The 20,705-nt window shown below is 41.2% G+C and overlaps 1 protein-coding gene across 3 annotated transcripts in view; it reads right to left on the bottom strand.

Annotated features, from left to right (window-relative positions):
* Positions 1-20,705, bottom strand: part of SpdS (Spermidine Synthase) — a 157,936-nt gene that overhangs the window by 4,177 nt on the left and 133,054 nt on the right. For all 3 annotated transcript variants that reach the window (XM_076207071.1, XM_076207070.1, XM_076207072.1), the window contains one exon: positions 14,938-15,020. In XM_076207071.1, the coding sequence (XP_076063186.1) occupies positions 14,938-15,020 (83 nt within the window). The remainder of the gene's footprint in view (positions 1-14,937; positions 15,021-20,705) is intronic.

The raw sequence follows: 20,705 nt of genomic DNA, 5'->3' as shown, positions 1-20,705 counted from the left end.
GATTCTCTAAATGTAGATACATTAGAAATTCTGAAATCTTGAAGGTCTTCTGAACCAAAGACTTGGTTATAGGTTTCCAAAAAAGTAGTCCTTCTTTGTCCTGAGCTCAAGGTAATCTGATTACTGTTCCAATGTTAGAGTGTACAGTATTCCAAGGGACTCTTATGAGTTTGAAAAGAGCTCAGAAGACCACAAGTTTATATTTACTTTAAGTAATTTCTCAAAGTTAATTCCCGATTTATTAAACCAAAATTGTTACATAGATTTAATAAACAAAATAAAGAGGAGGGGAGTTTAATTGTATCTTATTTAAAGTTACGATAGGCATGGTTTGAAGTTTCAGAAAAGGCTCCTGAATCGAAGAAAATAACACTTTGAGGGAAAGTTTCCCAAACTAAGGTAAACACTAAGATTCCCAATAACAATTACCACAAACATGTGTATTGTCATGCATCATTGTATGTGAGGCAGCTACTGTGCACGCAGCACCCCAACATTTGACTCGTATTGAAGAGGTTAAATCTCTATTTCTACTCAGACTTCCCCACTCCCCTTTACTCATGCTCCTGTACAAGTAGTAGTCATGGTAGGTGGTGGGTGGTGATACTGGATGGTGGGTGGTGGTGGGGGGTGATAGCGATTCCAAATTAGTTTGTACTCTTCCTAATTCAAGACATTCCACATGTTTCCAAAGCCCTATCCATTCCCTCCATACATTTCTTCCTTCATATTCCTATCTTATTCCATCCACTTCTGCCTTCCAAACTCTTTGATGGTCTTTCCTCATCCATTCTTTCTATATACCCAAACTCTCTATTCTAATCTATCCAACAGCTCCCTTCCCACCTCTTTTTCTCTGCCTTACCCACTGTGGTATTCTGGAAGCAAATCAACCTTCATACAGTCAAACCTCGGTTTTTTAACATAATTCATTCCAAAAATCTGTTCTAAAACCGAATCATATTTTCCCATTACAAATAATGTAAAAGAGATTAATTCATTCCCAAGCACCAGATGAATGCTTATTTACCTAATTATATATCATATAATAATTAAAACATAAAAATGTAAAATCAAACGAAAAATATAACAGAATTAAATTTAACCTCTTCCCCGGCAGAAACAGGTATACTCGTTTTCACCTAATGTTCCTTTTTCAGTCATCGACGAGAATACAGTAAGTTCCCATGATACTGTACATATGCGTTCCTGAAAACCTTAGTGCAAATTGAAATTACCATATACTGAACCCATTATAATATGTAATAATAGGATATGGCAGACATACCTTCTCCCTGCTCTTTCCTCTTCAAAATATCTAGCGGATACCATATCTGTGAATTTTTCTTACTGTAAATAGAATCGAGGGTAGTAATTACCAAATAGCATAACTGTGAATTTACCGGATAAGGAGGACTCACTGTACTTGGCTAAAACTTAACCTTCAAAAACCAGCTACAGATGCATTTACTCATTGATTCTGAGCCTTTTGGGGCAGTTCAAGCCCGCTTTCTTACTAGACTTGCTACAGCAGCCACTGTGGTCGGGTGCAGTTTTCATCCGTGTGACCACTCATTTATGGCTTTTTCAAAGAAATTACACCCCAAATATCTAATTCTGAGGAAGATAGTGAATATGAACCTTCCCTCAGAATACTGAATACTTCTGATGACAGTGCCAGTTCATCAGACAATGACTATTTCTCCATAAGTAATGTGACCAGATTTTTTGAGTAAAAAAGCGGAACATTATGTACTCGTTTATATATATATATATATATATATATATATATATATATATATATATATATATATATATACAGTAGCCGTGAAAAGTTTGGACACAAAATTATAGGCGCCCCAACTTTCCCCTAAACTCAAAACATGCGAAAAATACAACTTTCCACCCAAACTTTTCGCTATTTTTCAATGCTAGCGTTTGTACCCGTATTTAGCCGGGACAATACACACTATTTGCCAACTCTGTTTAGGCGCACTCGATGTCACATGGAGTCAGTTTCTAAACATCTTTCACGGAGAGTAGTCTTTTTTTTGCGGTGGTCTCTGTTTTTGTGCCTTGATATCTCCGTAATGGGAAGTGGTAAAGAGCTGGAAAGAGACACAGTTGTTACAATCATAACCCTCTATAAGGAGGGTTATAAGTGTAAAGATATTGCTACTCGTGTGGGAATTGGAGTGCGTCAAGTGCAAAAGTGGACCAAGAAATTTCGAGACGAAGGAAGTGACATTCGTACTCCAAAGCATCGCTCTGGTCGGCCAAGGAAGATATCAAATCGTACTTCTACGGTTCTAACTGCCTCCTAATAACTGTAGGAGGCAGTTAGAACCGTAGAGGTACGATTTGATATCTTCCTTGGCCGACCAGAGCGATGCTTTGGAGTACAAATGATGTCACTTCCTTCATCTCGAAATTTCTTGGTCCACTTTTGCACTTGACGCACTCCAATTCCCACACGAGTAGCAATATCTTTACATTTATAACCCTCCTTATAGAGGGTTATGATTGTAACAACTGTGTCTCTTTCCAGCTCTTTACCACTTCCCATTACGGAGATATCAAGGCACAAATACAGAGACTACCGCAAAAAAATGACTACTCTCCGTGAGAGATGTTTAGAAACTGACTCCATGTGACATCGAGTGCGCCTAAACAGAGTTGCCAAATAGTGTGTATTGTCTCAGCTAAATATGGGTACAAACGCTAGCATTGAAAAAAAGCGAAAAGTTTGGGTGGAAAGTTGTATTTTTTGCATGTTTTGAGTTTATGGGAAAGTTGGGGCGCCTATAATTTTGCGCCCAAACTTTTCGCGGCCACTGTATGTATATTCAACCTCATAAAGTTACTATAATCAATCTTTTTTTCTTTTTTTTTTACCTTTACATAGCATACTTTTAACTGGATGAAATCTTCTTTAGTAATTCTGGAGTTGATTTTGGCACACTATAAAAATCCATACATGTATGCTTAAGATTCAGCTTTGTCATCAGTAATGCTCGAAGAGTTGGAACTTTCAGCTGCGTTTTCTCAGATGTCCAAATTTTATTCATGTGTGAGAATGCACGTCCAGTACAAGTATTTGTTCCAGGAAGGCAGAGCATAAACTGCACTAATTCTGACGTGTTGGTGACTAACATCTCTGGCTTTGAAATGAGTGAAAATTTGTACCCACCATCTGTTGGTAGGTTTGACTCATTCCACTCAGCTACTTTTTCAGTGATGTACTTGGCAGCACAAGTAACCTCAGCAAATAAGCTTGAGTCAAATTTTATGTCAAACATTTGTCTTTCAGCTGCAAAATCCATTGTTTTCTCAACGTCTGACCAGATTGGAACTTGTTTTAGTGAAACCCACTGCATACACTCAAGCTTAGGTATGTTAGCTGACCACTGATCCAAGTACTTCACACATGTCATTAGTAACTTGGAAACACTTATGAAACACGGCTTTAGCGTAATGTTTCTTAATGTTAGCTATGACCTATTGATCCATAGGTTGGATTAGAGGTGTTGTGTTAGGTGGCAAGAATCTGACCTTAATAAAATCAGACTCACCAACTAAGTCAACTCCAAACCTGGACGGTGAGCAGGAGCATTATCCAACATGAGAAGGCACTTTCGTAGCAATTTTTTTTTCTTACAAGTATTTTCTACCACTTGGGGCAAAAACCTCATGAATCCATTCTGTAAAAAATTGTCTTGTCACTGAAGCCTTCATATTAGCTTGCCACATTACAGGCAATTTACTTTTCATAACATTATTTCTTTTGAAAACTCTTGGATTATCAGAATGATACACTAGCAATTGTTTGACCTTGAAATCACCACTTGCGTTACTGCACAGCAGAAGAGTGAGTCTGTCTTTCATTGGCTTGTGCCCAGGCAGCAATTTTTCCTCAGTGATATAGGTTCTTTTTGGCAATTTTTTCCAGAATAATCTGGTTTCATCATGGGGGAGAAAACCTTTCTTTATAAAGTCACCAAACTCAACCACAAATTTTTCCGTCATTTCCTTATTTGAACTTGCTGCATCTCCATGCCTAACTACACTGTGAATTTCACTTCTGTTCTTAAATTTTTCAAACCATCCTCAACTTGTTTTAAATACAAAATCATCAACACTTGTACCAGGGCTTTTCTTTACTAGATCATCATAAATTGCTAACACTTTCTCACATATAAATGCTTCACTTGCTGTTTCCCATTTATATAAACAAGCAACAACTTTTCCACTTCCTCAAGTATTTGTAGTCTTTGTTTACTAATGATGGTCACTCCTTTTGCAACATCAACCAGCTTTATCACTTTTTTATGCTTGAGAATAGTGTAAATTATAGACTTTGCCATACCGTACTGCACAGCAAGATCAGACACATGAACGCCATTTTCGTGTTTTTGCGATAATTTCTTTCTCCACTTCGATGATTTTTCTCACTTTTCTTTTTCCTTGACCAGTACCACTTTTTGTTTTCTTTGGAGCCATGACTGAGGGTTAGTGAAGGAAAAATAAGTGCTGAATGCAATAAAAATTTATAACAAAAGCACAGCGCAACTATTCAACTCAGTGGTCAACAGAGAACTGTTTACATTTCATCAGTGGCCATGTGTCAGCGTCGTTCAAGAACCAAAATTTTGATCGAAAACCGAGGTATTTTCAGCTTGAATTTTTTGTTTGAAAACTGAGGTATTTTCAGCTTGAATTTTTTGTTTGAAATCCGATTTCTTCGAGTTCAGAGACAATCAAGAATCGAGGTTTGACTGTATTTCATTCCTTGACAAATATACTCTGATCACCTATAGCATTGCAAGAATTCAACTCAGATGAATTGGCAGTAGGCTCTGGAAGAATCTTCACAGAATCTGTCTCTGTAGAAGGACCGATGTTGAGATCCTTTTGCCTCTCATACAAAGATACATTCCAAGTCGGAGCCAAGTTACACACAGATATTTTTTATTCACGTCCACCAGCAATCTTACATGAGTGTATTGTGGATTTGGTTCTAGCAACTGAACCTCATCAATGCAGGGCTCATATTTACTGGTGCGAATGTGACATTGTAGTAAGACAGGTCCAGGAACAGATAACCAAGCTGGCAATGAATGCCCATTGGGAGATGATGCTGGTACGAGAAGAGCCTCTCATGAGACGTAGCATTGGTGGCTGTGCAGAGCAGAGATCAATTGAATGAAGAGCGTCAGGCAATACTGTTTCCCATTGACATTCTCGTAGGTTCTTGGATGCCATAGCAAGGGTTATGTGTTTCAAGATTATAGCATTATACCTCTCACACTTCCCATTTCCTTGAGGATTATAAGGTGTTGTTTGACTAGTGGTGATACCTAGATTGTGCAAGAATTCATGTAGATCCTTGGCCATAAACAAGGATGCATGATCAGAATGTAGGTAGGAAGGCATACAAAATATTGCAAAAATCTGATTTAGACAATGGATTATAGTACCAGTAATCATGTTCTGACAGACGAATGCAAACGGAAAATGAGAATACTCATCCACCTCACCACCGTGAGCATGTAGTGGTTTCTGGAGTTTGAGGGTAGAGGTCCCTTGAAGTCTAGACCGAGATGTTCAAAGGGCTGTGTGGCAAACAGAAAACGAGAATACTCATTCACCCCACCACTGTGAGCATGTAGTGGTTTCTGGAGTCTGAGGGTAGAGGTCCCTTGAAGTCTAGACTGAGATGTTCAACAGCCTTCCCAATCTCTTCTTTGAGATCATCGATGGCTTTCAGGGCCTCTGGACTCAGAGGAAAAGTATCAGTGGTAATAAGAGGTCTGATCTTGTCAGATTATTAGAAAACACTGTGTGAATAATAAGAAAACATACCAATAACACAGTGTAAGGAAGAACAATCTTTAGGGATTGGAAATTCCTTTAATGAATGTAAACATTCAGAATCTGGTTTGAGAGAGCCATAGTTTATTGTGTAACCAAGAAAATCAATAGATTTTGTAGAAATGGTAGATTTAGCCTCATTGAATGTAAAGTTGTGGAACTGGGCAGCTTCTTGAAACTTCGCCAAGTTCTCATCATGTTCCAGCTGGGTCTTCCCTGCCACGACTATATTGTCCACATAAGCATAAGTTCCATGCAGATCGTGTTGCTTGATGATGTTGTCAATAGTCCTCTGGAAGCAAGCAACGCCGTTCATAACTCCAAATGGTACTCTGCGGAACTGGTATAGCTTGCCATTCGCTTCAAAAGCAGTATATGGCTTGTCCTCTTCCCGTATAGGTATTTGGTGATAAGCACTTTTCAGGTCCAGTGAACTATAGTACTTGTAATGAGACAGTTCTGTGACAAGGTCGTCTATTCTTGGAAGAGGGTATGCATTCAAACGAGTGAATTTATTAACGGTTTATACATGGTCAACAACCAATCTCTTTCAATGGCATTCACTTGACACAACAAGGACATGCACCCTCCATGGAGATGTATTTTCCTCAATAAGCCCATCATGTAGTATATTGTTAATTTCAGACCTCATGAACTTCTCATCATCATTCCCAAATCTCCGAGATTTTGTTGCAATGGGTTTGCAATGAGGAGCAAGACTTGAAAAGAGATGAGGTGTGTCCACCAAAGTAGATAGTACACTGCAAGTGGCAGGGTTGGAGATATTTAGATCTTTCTTGGATCTGCCAAAGTCCACAGTAGCACTAGAGTGTTGGATCATGAAGTCTTGACCAAGAATGACATCACAACACAAGTCTGGCAGCACAGAAAGCCTCGTATTGTAGTAGCACTCACCTTTCAAATTGATGTCAACCATGCAATGTCCCTTCACAGTAGACATGAGTGATGAAGAGGCCATAGATACGCTTCCAGTCGCTGGGACAACCTTCAACTTGTGCTTCTTGGCATAGCTATGTTAAATGAAAGATTCAGAGCTCCCTGTGTCAATAAGAACGGTTGCTTTGTTATTACCAACCAAAACATACACAGTTGCTTGCTGTAGTAGTCCTGGGGAAAAAGCAGAGATGACTGCCAGTGTAGAGGACTGAGTGGGTGCAGAAGTAGAAAATGTAGTAGACCAGCACACTTTAGCAAAGTGTCCCTGCTTATTACACTTATGACAAGTGGCATTTCTTGTAGGACACTGTCCATGATTATGATGGGGACCACCACAGAAACAGCATCAGGACTTTGAATTAGTAGTAACACAGGTCATTTCAGCTGTTACAGCAGCACAGGTTCCATCATCGGTATGAACAGGTGTTGTAGCAGTACTTACCCCAAAGACAGTAAAATGAGAATAAGACTCCAAGGTCTTCTGAGCAACATCAAGTGCCCTGGCTTGGTCAACAGCCATACTTAGGTCCAATGTTTTGTTTTCAAGTAGTTGTTGCCTGATTGTATGAAAGAGCAAACTATTGATGAAAGAATCCTCTATGTAGTCATCCCGATTCTGTGAAGCAGTAACCACCTTAAAGTTACAATCCTTGCTGAGCAGCTGAAGCTCTTGTAGATACTCATCTATTGTCTCCCCTTCATGCTGTCTACGAGTAGCCAATAAGTCTCACGAACATTTCATATTTGGGTTTGACATATAGGTCTTTGAAAAGATCTACAGCTGATTCATAGGTAGTACACTGCAATGTAACCATATGGTTGGAGAGACAAAATTTATTAATGTATCCAGTTTGTTAGGATTAAGGTTAGTGATGAATTCCAGGAATGCAGAGAAAGTATGATTTCACTGATTCTATTCTCATGCAGCAGTAGGCAAATTGGGAGATACATCCAGGCATTCGGGCCTTAGAAACTCCTCCATCTTCAGGTTAGATGCTGCTTAATTTGGTCTGATAAATTGTGGTATTCTTTAAGAATACTAAGAATCTTTCTTTAGGATTTATTAGACCAAATTACATCAACACAGTCTGAAGACAAAACAAAAATAAGTATAAGAAATTATACCCATTTCAATTAGAGTAACAAGTACAATTAGTTTTATAAAACTCAGGTCACCACATCCACATATTTCTTACTATCCATTCTTGTAAGACCCATTATGTTTATACTCTTCCTCACAAGAACATTCAGTCTCTTCCTCTCTACCTCCCTTAAACTCCAAGTCTGCTCTGGATACAGCCACTCCCAACAACACTCAACAGCATTACACTATCCAACAGTAACACTACACGCTCTCACGCAGCAATAATCACAACAGATAATCTACCTTCAAACAGACAACAAGCAAACGCACTCATACATCATTTTGCACAGACAAGCCATCTCACTTCTCACCTTGACGACCGACGCACCATTCGACGTAAGAAAGACTTCCCCACAGACTCAGACTATACACCCTTCATAGACAGTCAGACAAAACTCATAATACATAATCTCAAGCACTCATCTGCCTGTGGCCCTGATAACATAAGCAACATCCACCTAAAACACATTGGACCACAAGGTATACACGCACTCACAAACATTGCAAACTACAGCTATTCACACAACACTATACCTGACATCTGGAAGCATGGTAAAATAATCACCATTCCAAAACCGAACAAAGACCCAACAATCCCAACATCGCACCGCCCAATCACACTTCTCTGCACCCTCTCTAAAGTCATTGAACGCCTAATACTTCAACTTGTCACACCACATATTCCCCTTGCTGACTCACAACACGGTTTTAGGCCACTACACTCCACAAACACTCTTCTGATAAACCTCACACAAAGAATTTTAGATGGCATCAATTCAGATAGGCCCCACCACAGAACACTTCTCATAACATTAGACATTAGTAAAGCTTTTGATGCTATCCCCCGCCACAACCTAACAAATAAAATATATAACACAGACATGCACAATAACACCAAAAGATGGCTGGCCAAATATCTGGCAGGTAGGAATGCTTACGTGTCATATAATGGCCAATCATCGCACATCAGAAACATTAAGAATTGAGTACCACAGGGCTCAGTTCTATCCCCAACACTATTTAATCTATACATGCATGACTTACCCACACCAGACAACTCAGAAATACAAATCTCTTCCTACGCAGACAACATAACAATCACATGCACACATCATAACACAGACAAAGCTGCAGAAATAATCCAGCCATACCTTGATACACTCAACACATGGTTCATCACAAACAGACTCAAAATAGCTCCAACCAAATCTACAGCAACACTTCTCACCAACTGGACAAAAGAACACAAATACATACCTCATCTCTACATCAACAACACTCTAATACCACACACAAACACACCAAAAATTCTTGGTGTAACATACGATACATCCATGTCTTTCAAACAACACATCACAAACATAAAAAACAAGTACACACCTAGACTTAACGCACTTAAGTCAATCACTGGAACGACATTTGGACAAAACAAAGAAACTAATATAACAATATACAAACAATGCATACACTCAGTGTTGAATTATGCAAGTCCTGCATGGGCTCCTAATCTCAGTGAGACACACCACAACACCCTTCAAATCATACAAAACAAAGCTCTAAAAACAATTACAGGCTGCACAAATACAACACCAACAGACCATTTACACCATGAAACAAAAGTCCTCAAAGTCAAGGACCACCTCGACATGAGAGGCACACAGACACTTGCCACAGCCACCACAAACACATCACACCCGCTACACTACATAGCAGAACACCCACACACACCAAGAAACATTAAAACAACACCCAAAGACCTTTATTATGCACAAATACTCTCTTTTCTTCCTCCACAACCACCAAATACCAGCCTCTGGAAACATATTCATAATCGTATCACTCACCGCTCCATTAACACACTGAAAGACAACACACTGCTGCATGCCAGACCCCCTGATATCCACCCTTCTGAATCCTCTCTCCCATGAAAGGACAGAGTCCACTTGGCCAGACTGCGGTGCGGCCACCACCCAGCACTTCTAAGCTACCAGAAGAGGCTGGATGACCGCATTGTGAACAGCTGCCCAGGATGTAACACTTCACCCCATACCATACAACCCATAATGGAAGACTGCATTATACACAATCATGCACGCAAACAACACAACATACACTCTATAAAGGATTTGTGGGAAAACCCAGTTTCGGCTGTAGCATTCCTTGGGGAGACAGTCTCGGACAGACAGTCTAGGGAACGACAACAACAACAACAACCTTCTTTTTATACTTCCCCTCAGGGATGCACCTCCAGAAAATGGTGAAGGGGTTGAAGGGTTTTGGAAATGAGCAGCAGGGGGGATGATTCTCCTTGCCATCCATCTTCCAGGACTATCTGTCATTGGTCTCTCCAAGAATAAGAGCTCTGGTTTTAACTCTCTATCTATATAACTATATACCAAAGGCTTCTCCCTTATAAGGGAGGTAGCCAAGTCAAAAGCACACCACTCCCATCCACCACCCTTTTTCCCTCTTATCTTAGCTGTTCATGAGTGAAGAGCTATCCCTGTCTCCTGTCCATTGTCTGAGTCAGAAGCAATGCAACAAGACACAGCACATACATAGCAGGGCCACTTCACTTACATGGCGACCCCTCCCCACCTCCCTGTCCCCTCATGTGGAAAATAAAGAAGACAGGGAGAAGTCCTTCAGGCTATGGCAAAGGATTTATTCTATTTTATTTATTTATTTATCTTTTTTTTATTATTATCATGTTTTTTGCGCTTATGTTTTTGCTTATGTTATGTTTCACTTTTGAAAAGGGGTTGTGTGCATCAAATTTTTTTTGGTAAGGCAAATATAAGAGAAAGTTTTAGGAAAAGATAAGGATGATTTTTCTTTATGGATTTCAAAAAGGCTTATGATAAGGTAGATAGAAAGGGACTGTGGGAGGTTTTGCAGATATATGGGATTGGGGGAAAAGCTGTTAAGGGCAGTCAAGAGTTTTGACGAAAGTAATAAACCCTGTGTATTGGAAATGGAGAGAGTGGTTTGAGGTAAAGAAGAGGACTGCATCAGGGATGTGTCATGTTGCCATGGCTGTTCAATGTGTACATGGATGGAGTGGTGTGGGAGGTAAAAGCAAAGGACAGGAGGTGGATAAAGAAAATGGAGAAAAGTGGGAGGTGAGCCAGTTGTTGTTTACTGATGATACTGCGATTGTGGCAAGGTCTGAGGAGGGATTAAGGGAGTTGGTGATGGAGTTTGGGAGGGTATGCGATAGGAGAAAGTTGAAGGTAAATGTGGGTAAAAGTAAGGTGATGAGATGTACAAGGGGAGAGGATGGCAGCGAGTTGGAAGCAAGTCTTAAAGAAGAGAGGCTGGAGGAAGTGGATAGCTTTAGGTATTTGGGGTTGCATATGGCAGGAAAGGGAGGAGTAATGGTGGAAGTAAATTGTAAATTGAGAGAAGCAAGTAAATGCCTTGGGGATTAAAAAGGTGTCATGAGAAACATTTGGGAATGGATGCAAAAAGGAAACTATATGAAAGGATGATTGTGCTGACAGCACTATATGGGGCAGAGGCCTGGAATTTAAGAGAGGCAGAGAGGAAAAGTTTAACTGTGTTTGAGGTGGAATGCCTGAGAAGTATGATAGAGGTTACAAGGTTGGATAGTGAGAAACAAGGAGGTGAGGATGAGAGTGGGGGTGGAAAAGGAGATGGCAGATAGTGGTTAATGAAAGAGTATTGGGATGATTTGGACACATCGAAAGGATAAGTGAAGAAAGATCAGTAAAAGAAGTGTGGAAGGCAGAAGTGAATGGAGTGAACTTGAGGGGACAATCAAGGTTGAGATGGATGGATAGGGTGAAAGGGGCATTGAGTAAGAGAGGAATGTCTGTTGAGCATGGAATGGAGAAGGCAGGAGATAGGGGTGAGTGGAGAATGGCTGTGTATAAATGATACTGTGATACAAAGAAGGAAGGGGGTGGGTAGGGAATGATCATGTAAGAATATTTTGTTGCAGCCTGAAGAGATTTCTCACTGTCTTCTCTTTTTGAGGGGATGGAGAGAGGAGGTTGCCGATTAAGTGAACCAGCCTTGTTGTAGATGTACTGTGTCTTGCTACATTGCTTCTGACCCAGGGCAATGGACAAGATACAGGGATGCCCTGTCATTCATGAGGAGCTAAGAGGAAGAAAGGGTGGTGGATAGGAAAGAAAGGGGTGGGAGTGGGTACTTGCCTTTTGACTTGGACAGTTCCCTTGGGGAGAAAAAGCCCTTGGTATATAGAGAAATAGATAGGTAGCTTATGTTTCCTATTCTTTTTGTTGACAAAATACCAAATACGAGGGCGGTTCCAAAAGTAATGCCTCTTATTTTTTCACTCATAACTCAAAAAGTTGAAGAGCTACGAAGATGGGAATGGCACCATTAAATTGAGCTGACATTTTTGCTCTAGAATTCATTTCTCCATATAACCTACCCCCTACCCCCATCCCCCACCCCGACCTTTGCCAGCGATTAGCAAGGGCCTGTGCAAGGCCATCTGGCACACGGTTTATCACCCACATCTCTGTTGCCACTCCGGAATCGACGAACCCATCTCCTAACTGTGCTAATGTTAAATGCCTCGGCTCCGTAAACTTTCACCAAGTGTCGGTGAATGTCGAATGGTTCCCCTTCTTCTGTATTGACACACATCCATGACAGGGGTTACCTTATTAGACCGTCACACATCCGCAACAGATATAAAATTCAGTTTATGTTCGCAAAGGTTCAGTTATTATAACAATGCCATAAATAATCCCTACAGATTCCTTGGTGCATAATGATAAAATAGGAGGCATTACTTTTGGAACTACCCTCATACTTTATCTCCTTCACCACCTTGTTCAAAAATGCTAGACAACCATGACAACATTACACAACCCTAATGTATTTCCATATTCACCTCAAAATATTTACTCTCTCCATTCCTGATCTTAATACATGCCCAATAACATGAAAACACTCAACATGTATGGGGAGTAGAGTGACCATGGAATGCTAAGATCTATCTCAACCCTACAAGACCACCATTCTATGCTCCGATAGAAATTCCGACAAACTGATCAAGACAATTAATGAAGGATTATGTCAACTATCCAACTGGTTTTCAGCCAATAAGCTATCCTTAAACGTATCAAAAACTAACTACCTGCTTTTCTACAAAAATAATGAAAGTACTAAGCCGATCAAAATAAACAACGAAATTATTGAAAAAGCGTCCGTCAGTAAATTCCTAGGCGTGTATTTAGACGATCAACTTAATTGGAAACATCATATAAATCACGTGATAAATAAGATATCCAAAACTTTAGGAATTATGCATAAAATGAGAAATATCCTCAATGAAAATACCCTACGTACCATTTATTGTAGTCTACTACTACCATACTTAAACTATTGTTCAGAAATTTGGGGTAATACTTATCAAACTAATCTTCAACGCATAATTACCTCTCAAAAAAAGGCACTGCGTATAATCTGCAATGTAGGTCGTTTGGAACATACAAATAATTTATTTAAAAAACTAAATCTACTCAAATTCAATGACTTAATAAAGTACAAAACTGCCATTGTTATGCATCAAATCTACAATAAACAAATGAATCAAAACATATTGAAATTTTACTCAACTTACGAAACTCGCTATGCGACTAGGCAAACAAACGACTTCTTTAAAACTCAATACAGAACAACCAAAAAAAGCCAATGCTTATCTATTATAGGTGTTAACACATGGAATAAACTGGAAAAGGATTTACCTAAGACAAAATGTTTATCAACATTCAAACGATACTTAAAAAAGTCTTTAATCTATAAGTATTAGTATATTGAACACTTCAGGTCCATTTCATGGTTGTATTCATGGAGAAACTGTCATGTACTGCCCAAGTCTGCCGCTCTTTTTTTTCTATTCCAGCATGTCACGGTGACCCAGATCTGCGCATTAAGCAATTATCGTCCTGTCAACAATCGACCTGACCTCTCACCTCTCACCTGACCCCCACAAGTTGCGATGCTCACTCGTGCCCCCGATTTCTACGTGAGGTCGGAGTTAGCGGACGTCGTGACGCATGTCATTGTGTGTGTGTATATATGTGTATGCATATATGTGTGTATATATGTGTGTAGATGTGTATGTACCATACTGATATGTAACAAAAATAAATAAATAAAAATAATTTTTTTCCTTAAGGGAGAGCAACTCCCCATAAGCTTTGCTTCTCGCTCTCCCTTTTCAACTACCAATTTTGTAAAAAATGTATATATGTATGTCTAATTGTATTTAATATTGTTGAATAAACCTATACTACTACTACTACTACTACACCTAGCCAATATGAGAGCACATCAGGAGCCTAGAAATCAAGCCCAGTAAAATATAATGCATTAATCAAATGTACCATACCCTCTCATGCACTGGCCTTTTAACCTCTTCAATATCAAATTCTCACATGCAGCATTGGATGCCTAATGTATGATGCATCACACTACCAGCACTTCTAAGCAACCAGAAGAGGCTGGATGACCGCATTGTGAACAGCTGCCCAGGATGTAACACTTCACCCCATACCATACAACACATAATGGAAGACTGCATTATACACAATCATGCACGCAAACAACACAACATACGCTCTATAAAGGATTTGTGGGAAAACCCAGTTTCGGCTATGGCATTCCTTGGGGAGACGGGACTGCTCGGACAGACAGTCTAGGGAACGACAACAACAACAACAACAACTTGCATTATAAAGTCACTGCTGTATTACTCATATTCTTTCACTCTGAGTATTAATAAACACAGAAAACGTGATCAACCCAGGTCACAGAATTTGGGGATCACTCAGCTACAATTGCAAAATAAATAAACCAAGACGCTGATGCCAACATCCTTGTATACCCACTTGTGCCTCATGATACCTACATAGGCATCATGGTAAAATAAAAAACAAATTTCAATTTATATTCATTCTTACCTGAAAACAGAGTATACCACCCTCTTCCAATTTCTCTTTCATTTTCAAATAGGTATCTGCATTATACAAAGTGTCTGCTGGACCTGGGAAAAAAATTAAGGATTTTCAAATTGTAATCTATGAAAGCATTCAGGATATTTCTTTCAGTTAACACAGTGCATTCTAGAACTATAGCAAATAGTTGTTAGAGATAGTGAAAGGGAAATGATGATAACAAACAAATATATATATGGGCAAGGAAGGTTGGTAAGAGGGGGTTAATGGACTAAGTAGTGGTGTCCAAAAAGGACTGGAAGCATTCTGGATATAAATAGATTTAGGGTAGAGGGCAGTGGAGTATCAGAAGGTAGAAGAAAAAGGGGAGGAGAATAAGCCAAGCTGTGGCTAAAGCTGTCACCTTTGCCCTGTGTCACAAATTTCTGGACAGTGGAAAGGAGAGGATGGGGGGTGGAACGGGCGAGGGTAGATAGCTACAGTGGGAGCCGAAGTCCAGAAAATTTGCATCACCGCCCGGGACCACACACACTTCCCTCTGAGCGGCATGTATAAATTTCAGTACTTGAAAGGGGATACAGAATGATTCAACTCATTTAGCTAATCACAACCCTGGGCTAATTAAATAAACTAGAAGAAATCAATTTAATAGAATAACTTCCACAGTGAATACACTTAGAAAACATGAGAGCGCTTGAGCACAGTGAATACACTTAGAAAACATGAGACAGCACTTTAGCACAGTGAATACACATAGAAAACATGAGATAGCGCTTTAGCACAGTGAATACACATAGAAAACATGAGATAGCACTTTAACACAGTGAATACACATAGAAAACCTGAGATAGCACTTTAGCACAGTGCACTTAGAAAACATGAGATAGCACTTTAACACAGTGAACACACTTAGAAAACATGAGAGCGCTTGAGTTAGACACATAGCTTCCAATCTTCACGGATGTGTTCGATAAAGCCGGATACATGAGAACACCTCATCATGGTGGGTATGATTGATGGGGCCGGATTCATAGTTCGCTGGATGACGTCACCACAGTCAACTCACTCAAAGAGACCGATCAAGTCTGATTCACACGCCATAAGCACATCCCCTCCCACAGTTCAATAGTACAACTCTCACGTGAGTCAGAAGTATAATGGAATGTTCCTACAACCACTACATGTGGTCAATGCAAGTTTCTTCGCGGAATTCTTCAAGCACTTCCCACCTCTCCCTAGCTTCTTGTCGAACTAAACTCGTCGGTGATGGGCACGGCGGGAAAATCGCGCAATATTGCCAAGTTTTATAGTTTCAAAGCATTGTCTCCGAAGGGTACGGTGTGTAATGAGTCTGTAGGAGTTGATTCATCTCTAGCAATCCCTTTAAGACAATCACTAGAGACGAGAGAAGATTATAAATCCTAACTAACCTAAGTAGTTAACCTAATTACATAACTTATATGAGAGGTGGCAAGTGCACAGGGATTGAAATTTCAAACCGTTGAAACAGATTCACAAGGTAATGCTTAGTTGAAATGTTAATTTGTACACAAGACACCAATTTATAATTACCTGGTGGAACAATAAATTCACAAGGGTGACATACTCCAGGTTCAACCCTTAAACATTCGTTACATATTCGTATTTCGTCATCAATAGGTATCGTGTACAAAGGGCGGGACATTCCTATGAATAGACAATTCTTTAAACTCGTTAATGATTCACAACCAATGGCCAAATTGGAGATACAGATAATAAGAATAATGGCGAGTAAAATAACAAGTAGTTGTTAAAGATTCTAAGAATTCTGGTCATTTCACAAAATAGAGGAAATGACAACTTATAGGAACGAAAGTACAACTATAAAGCCTACTGTAACAGCTAGGTCCTTGATCAAAAGTATTTGCAAATTATGGTTTGAAAACAAGACGTGGAATTTGGGAATGGATGGTGTGTCACAACCCCGAAAGTTGTGACACAGGTTATGGACCAAAAAGCAGGGAAAGATATCCCCTACGGATTTAGAGCAGAGCGAGCAGGTTATTCATCAAGAGTGGTGAACCAGTTCTTGGCCTGTTGGGCTGCCTTCCTCTGTGGTCGTATATTGGTTGACGTGGTTGGCGTTGTTTCAGTTGATGACACAGTAGGTGTTTCTATTGGAGTGTCGTTTCTTGTGGTCGAACCTGGCTGTTGAGGAGTGTGCTGGATATGGCTCTCGTATTCACGGGTCTTTTCAGCTGGGTCGACCGGTGCATGCTTAGTTCCGTTGTCTACGGTGTTGAGCTCGATTTCTTCTTTGAGTTGTGAAGGTTCTGCAAGAGGTTCTTGGTTCTCCGTGGGGGAATGCGGGGGTGTCTGTGTCCAAATTGATTTCCAAGGGGTACTGGTCTCGGGGAACGCCGTTAAGAACGAGAAGAACAAGGTCATGTACTCGCGGTCCACGTTGATGAGGCTTGCTGTGGCGAAGGTGACTTTCTCTTAGGCTTATGATGTAATCGCGGGACCATCTCCTTTTGAAGGTTTGTAAGATAGCAGTCAAGAACTGATATTGTGTTCTTAAAGTGGTAGCATTGAAATAGTCTGGGTCATTCAATTCAGTTAATTGTACCTGTGGGAACAGGGCAATGGTAGGGCCGTGCATAAGATGATTAGGAGTAAGGGGGGTATCATCTTCAGTGCTAACATAAGTAAGGGGACGGCTATTCACCATGCATTCCACTTCTTGGCACAATGTTCTGAATTCGTCGTATGTAGGTGTAGGCTTGTAGAGATCTTTTCTCAGATTGAACTTGGTGATTCCGACAAGGCGTTCATACATGCCGCCTTGCCAAGGAGCAAGGGGCGTGATGAAGGTCCATGAAGTGTGGTGGTTGGTGAGAAAATCACTGATGTTAGGATGTTCTTTGAGTTCTCGGAGAAATCTGTCTGTGGCTCCGAAATTGGTGGTGTTATCTCATACGAAGGACTGGGGGCATCCCCACTCGTGCCGCAAATCGACGTAGTGCTCTCAGGAAGTCCGTCACATTGAGGGAAGTGACAACTTCCAGGATGAGGGCCTGGATGCTGGCACAAGTGAAGACGACTACATAAGCAGCGTCAACGTGGGACTGTCTCAGTTTGACGGCTCCCATAAAGTCAACTCCGGTTGTGGCAAAGGGTGTGTGAAAGTGGATTCTATTAGGATGCAAGCGAGCCGGAGTGGGAAACTTAAAGGGTGAAGTTTGGATACGTCGACAGTGTAAGCACTGCCGGAGGCGGGACTTGATCATTTGTAGTTGACGAGAGACCCAGTAGTCTCGTCGAAGAAGAACATGAAGGGTGACTGTGTTAGTGTGGAGTGTAAGTCGATGTTGATGCAAGATGATGTGTCTCCACAATGGGCACTTAGGGTGTAACAGCAGTGGGGGTGGGCGACCATACTCATTGAGTGTGGCAGCGTGTGGGGGCTGACAGCATATGAGACCCTGTCCATCCAATCTGAGGCCTCTTTGGTAAATGAGGTTTTTGTCGTCAGAAGTGAGAGGGGTGGTTCTTCCTTGGAGATGTCGGTATACCCGCGGGTACGAGCTGACTTGAGCCAGTCTGAGCATAATTTGCATAGGGCTTTGGTAGAGCTTGGTCTTTACTGCGAGCAATGCTTTAGCTTTCATCGCTTTGAGTAGGATTCTGAAGGCGTTGTATGCTGTTGAGAGATCGGGGAACTGTTTCAGGTGGAATGTTCTCTCTGTTTCTTGCACAATGGTGGGGTAGGCACATATGAGGATGGGTAGTGCATATGATTCTTGTGGGGGATATTGATCAGGATAAGGAAGCCATTCTGGACCATTAAACCAAAGATTACGTTTACTGATAAGACCTGTTACGTTAGTGCCTTTAGAGGCAAGATCTGCTGGATTGTCTTTGGAGTTGACGTGCATAAGTTGAAGGTTGTGGTCTTGTACTGTTTGACCTCCTTGGCTCGGTTGAGGACATAGGTTGAGGTGCTGTTCTGACTGCGGACCCAGAAGAGCTGATTTGGCATCGGACCACACAAAGATGGCGTGGTAACAAGAGGGACGTAGGTTTGTCAGGTACTTCGCGAGGCGGCTGCCCAAGAGAATGGCTGTAAGTTCTAATCGGGGGATAGTGAGATCTTCGTCGAGCTTGGTCATATTCTTGGGAGTGACCCTACTCCGGCCTGTGAGAAAGGAAACGTGACCCTCTCGTGAGACGGTGTAGGCTGCTACCCCAAACCCTCTCTGGCTTGCGTCGCAAAAGATGTGGAGGGCGTGGTTACTGCCGGGATGAGCATTGCACGGGAACTGTAGAATATCTAAATTCCGGTAATTGTTAAGGGTGTTTGCGAGTGTCTGGATGCTGTCTCCTTTGAGGGGTGTATCCCATCCTTCCTTCGCCTTCCATAAGCTCTGTATGAAGAGTTTGCCTGTGAGGGTAATTGGCACCAGGAATCCTGTGGGATCATATAGTGAGGAAAACAGACTGAGTATTTTCCTCTTGGTCCGGAGTAGCTGTGGTTGTTCAAAGGCTTCCTTAAATTGGTTGGGCATAGTTACTCCTAGTGTGTCTTGTTCTGTATCCCAGCAGAGGCCGAGATAGTCACGGACTCCTTTGTGAAACCCTTTTATGGTAGCATTGGAGGTCCATTGGTCTAGTGGCATGTTGGCGTGATTTAATATTCGCTCTATTTGGGATCTTTCCACAGCAATCTTATGAATGTGATCACATGTGAGTTGCAGGTTATCCACGTAAAATGCAGACTTGAGTTTGGTAGCCAAGGGGTGTTCATACGTCTCTAAGTGATGTTCGATAGTCTGGTTGAGGAGGTAAGGACTACAAGTGGTGCCAAACAACACCACTTTGAAACGGAAGACTTGGATTTCATTCATATCTGAACTCGTGAAGAAGAGGAAACGGCAGAAATCTCTGTCTGCTTCATCTACTCCTATTCTGAAGAAGGCTTTGCTGATGTCGGCCAAGACGCCATACGTTCCTTCTCTGAATCGAAGGATCATGGACTGAATTTTCTGAGCCAGGTTGGGTCCAGTATACAGGGCATCATTGAGAGATAGTGCGTTCTTGTGTGCTCTGGATGATGCGTTGAACACTATCCTGACGGGAGTTGTGGGGAAGCTCTTGTAGACTGGGTGGTGAGGCAGGTAGTGTACCCTCCCATCCACTTCGGGACCCGGGGGTACGGTCTCGATGAACCCAAGTTGTTGATATTCGTCCAAGATCCTCTGGTAGTCCTCATAAAGGGATGGACGTGGATTTCTTTTGAGTGAAAGTAATTGTGCCACCGCACGTCCATAGTTGATTGCTGGGCGCTCTTCACTCTTGAATGGTAAGCAGATTGTGTAGGTTCCATTTCTTTTCCATATTGTTGACTTAAAGAACTCAATCGCTTTTTCTTCTAAATGACTGTATTTTTCTAGTGAAATACCGACTGAGTCCAATGACCAAAGTTCGTGTACCGGGGGATCAACGAGAATAGGTTCTTCGATGCAGATGCTGTTGAGTGCAATGGTTTCAATAGGGGGGTTGAGGGCTTGATCCTGGCTCCAAGGAGGCAGTTTGCCCCACACTACATAATCAGCTGGCATGGCAAAAAGTTCGACACCCAGGATGCGCATGGCGCGTTTAAAGACCAATGGCATGTGATCACTGCCCAATATAATGTGGACATCGGTAGTTTGGTCTGACGGAGTTTTATTGGCAATGGGGATGCCTTGAGACTTGAGTATCTGGACGGTACATTGGTAACCGGGCATAGAGAT

This window comes from Oratosquilla oratoria, chromosome 23 (genome assembly GCF_046742065.1).
Source record: "Oratosquilla oratoria isolate Oo_2021 chromosome 23, ASM4674206v1, whole genome shotgun sequence".
NCBI lineage: Eukaryota > Metazoa > Arthropoda > Malacostraca > Stomatopoda > Squillidae > Oratosquilla > Oratosquilla oratoria.
Note: the sequence above shows the minus strand (reverse complement) of the source record. Positions and strands in the feature narration are given on the sequence as shown.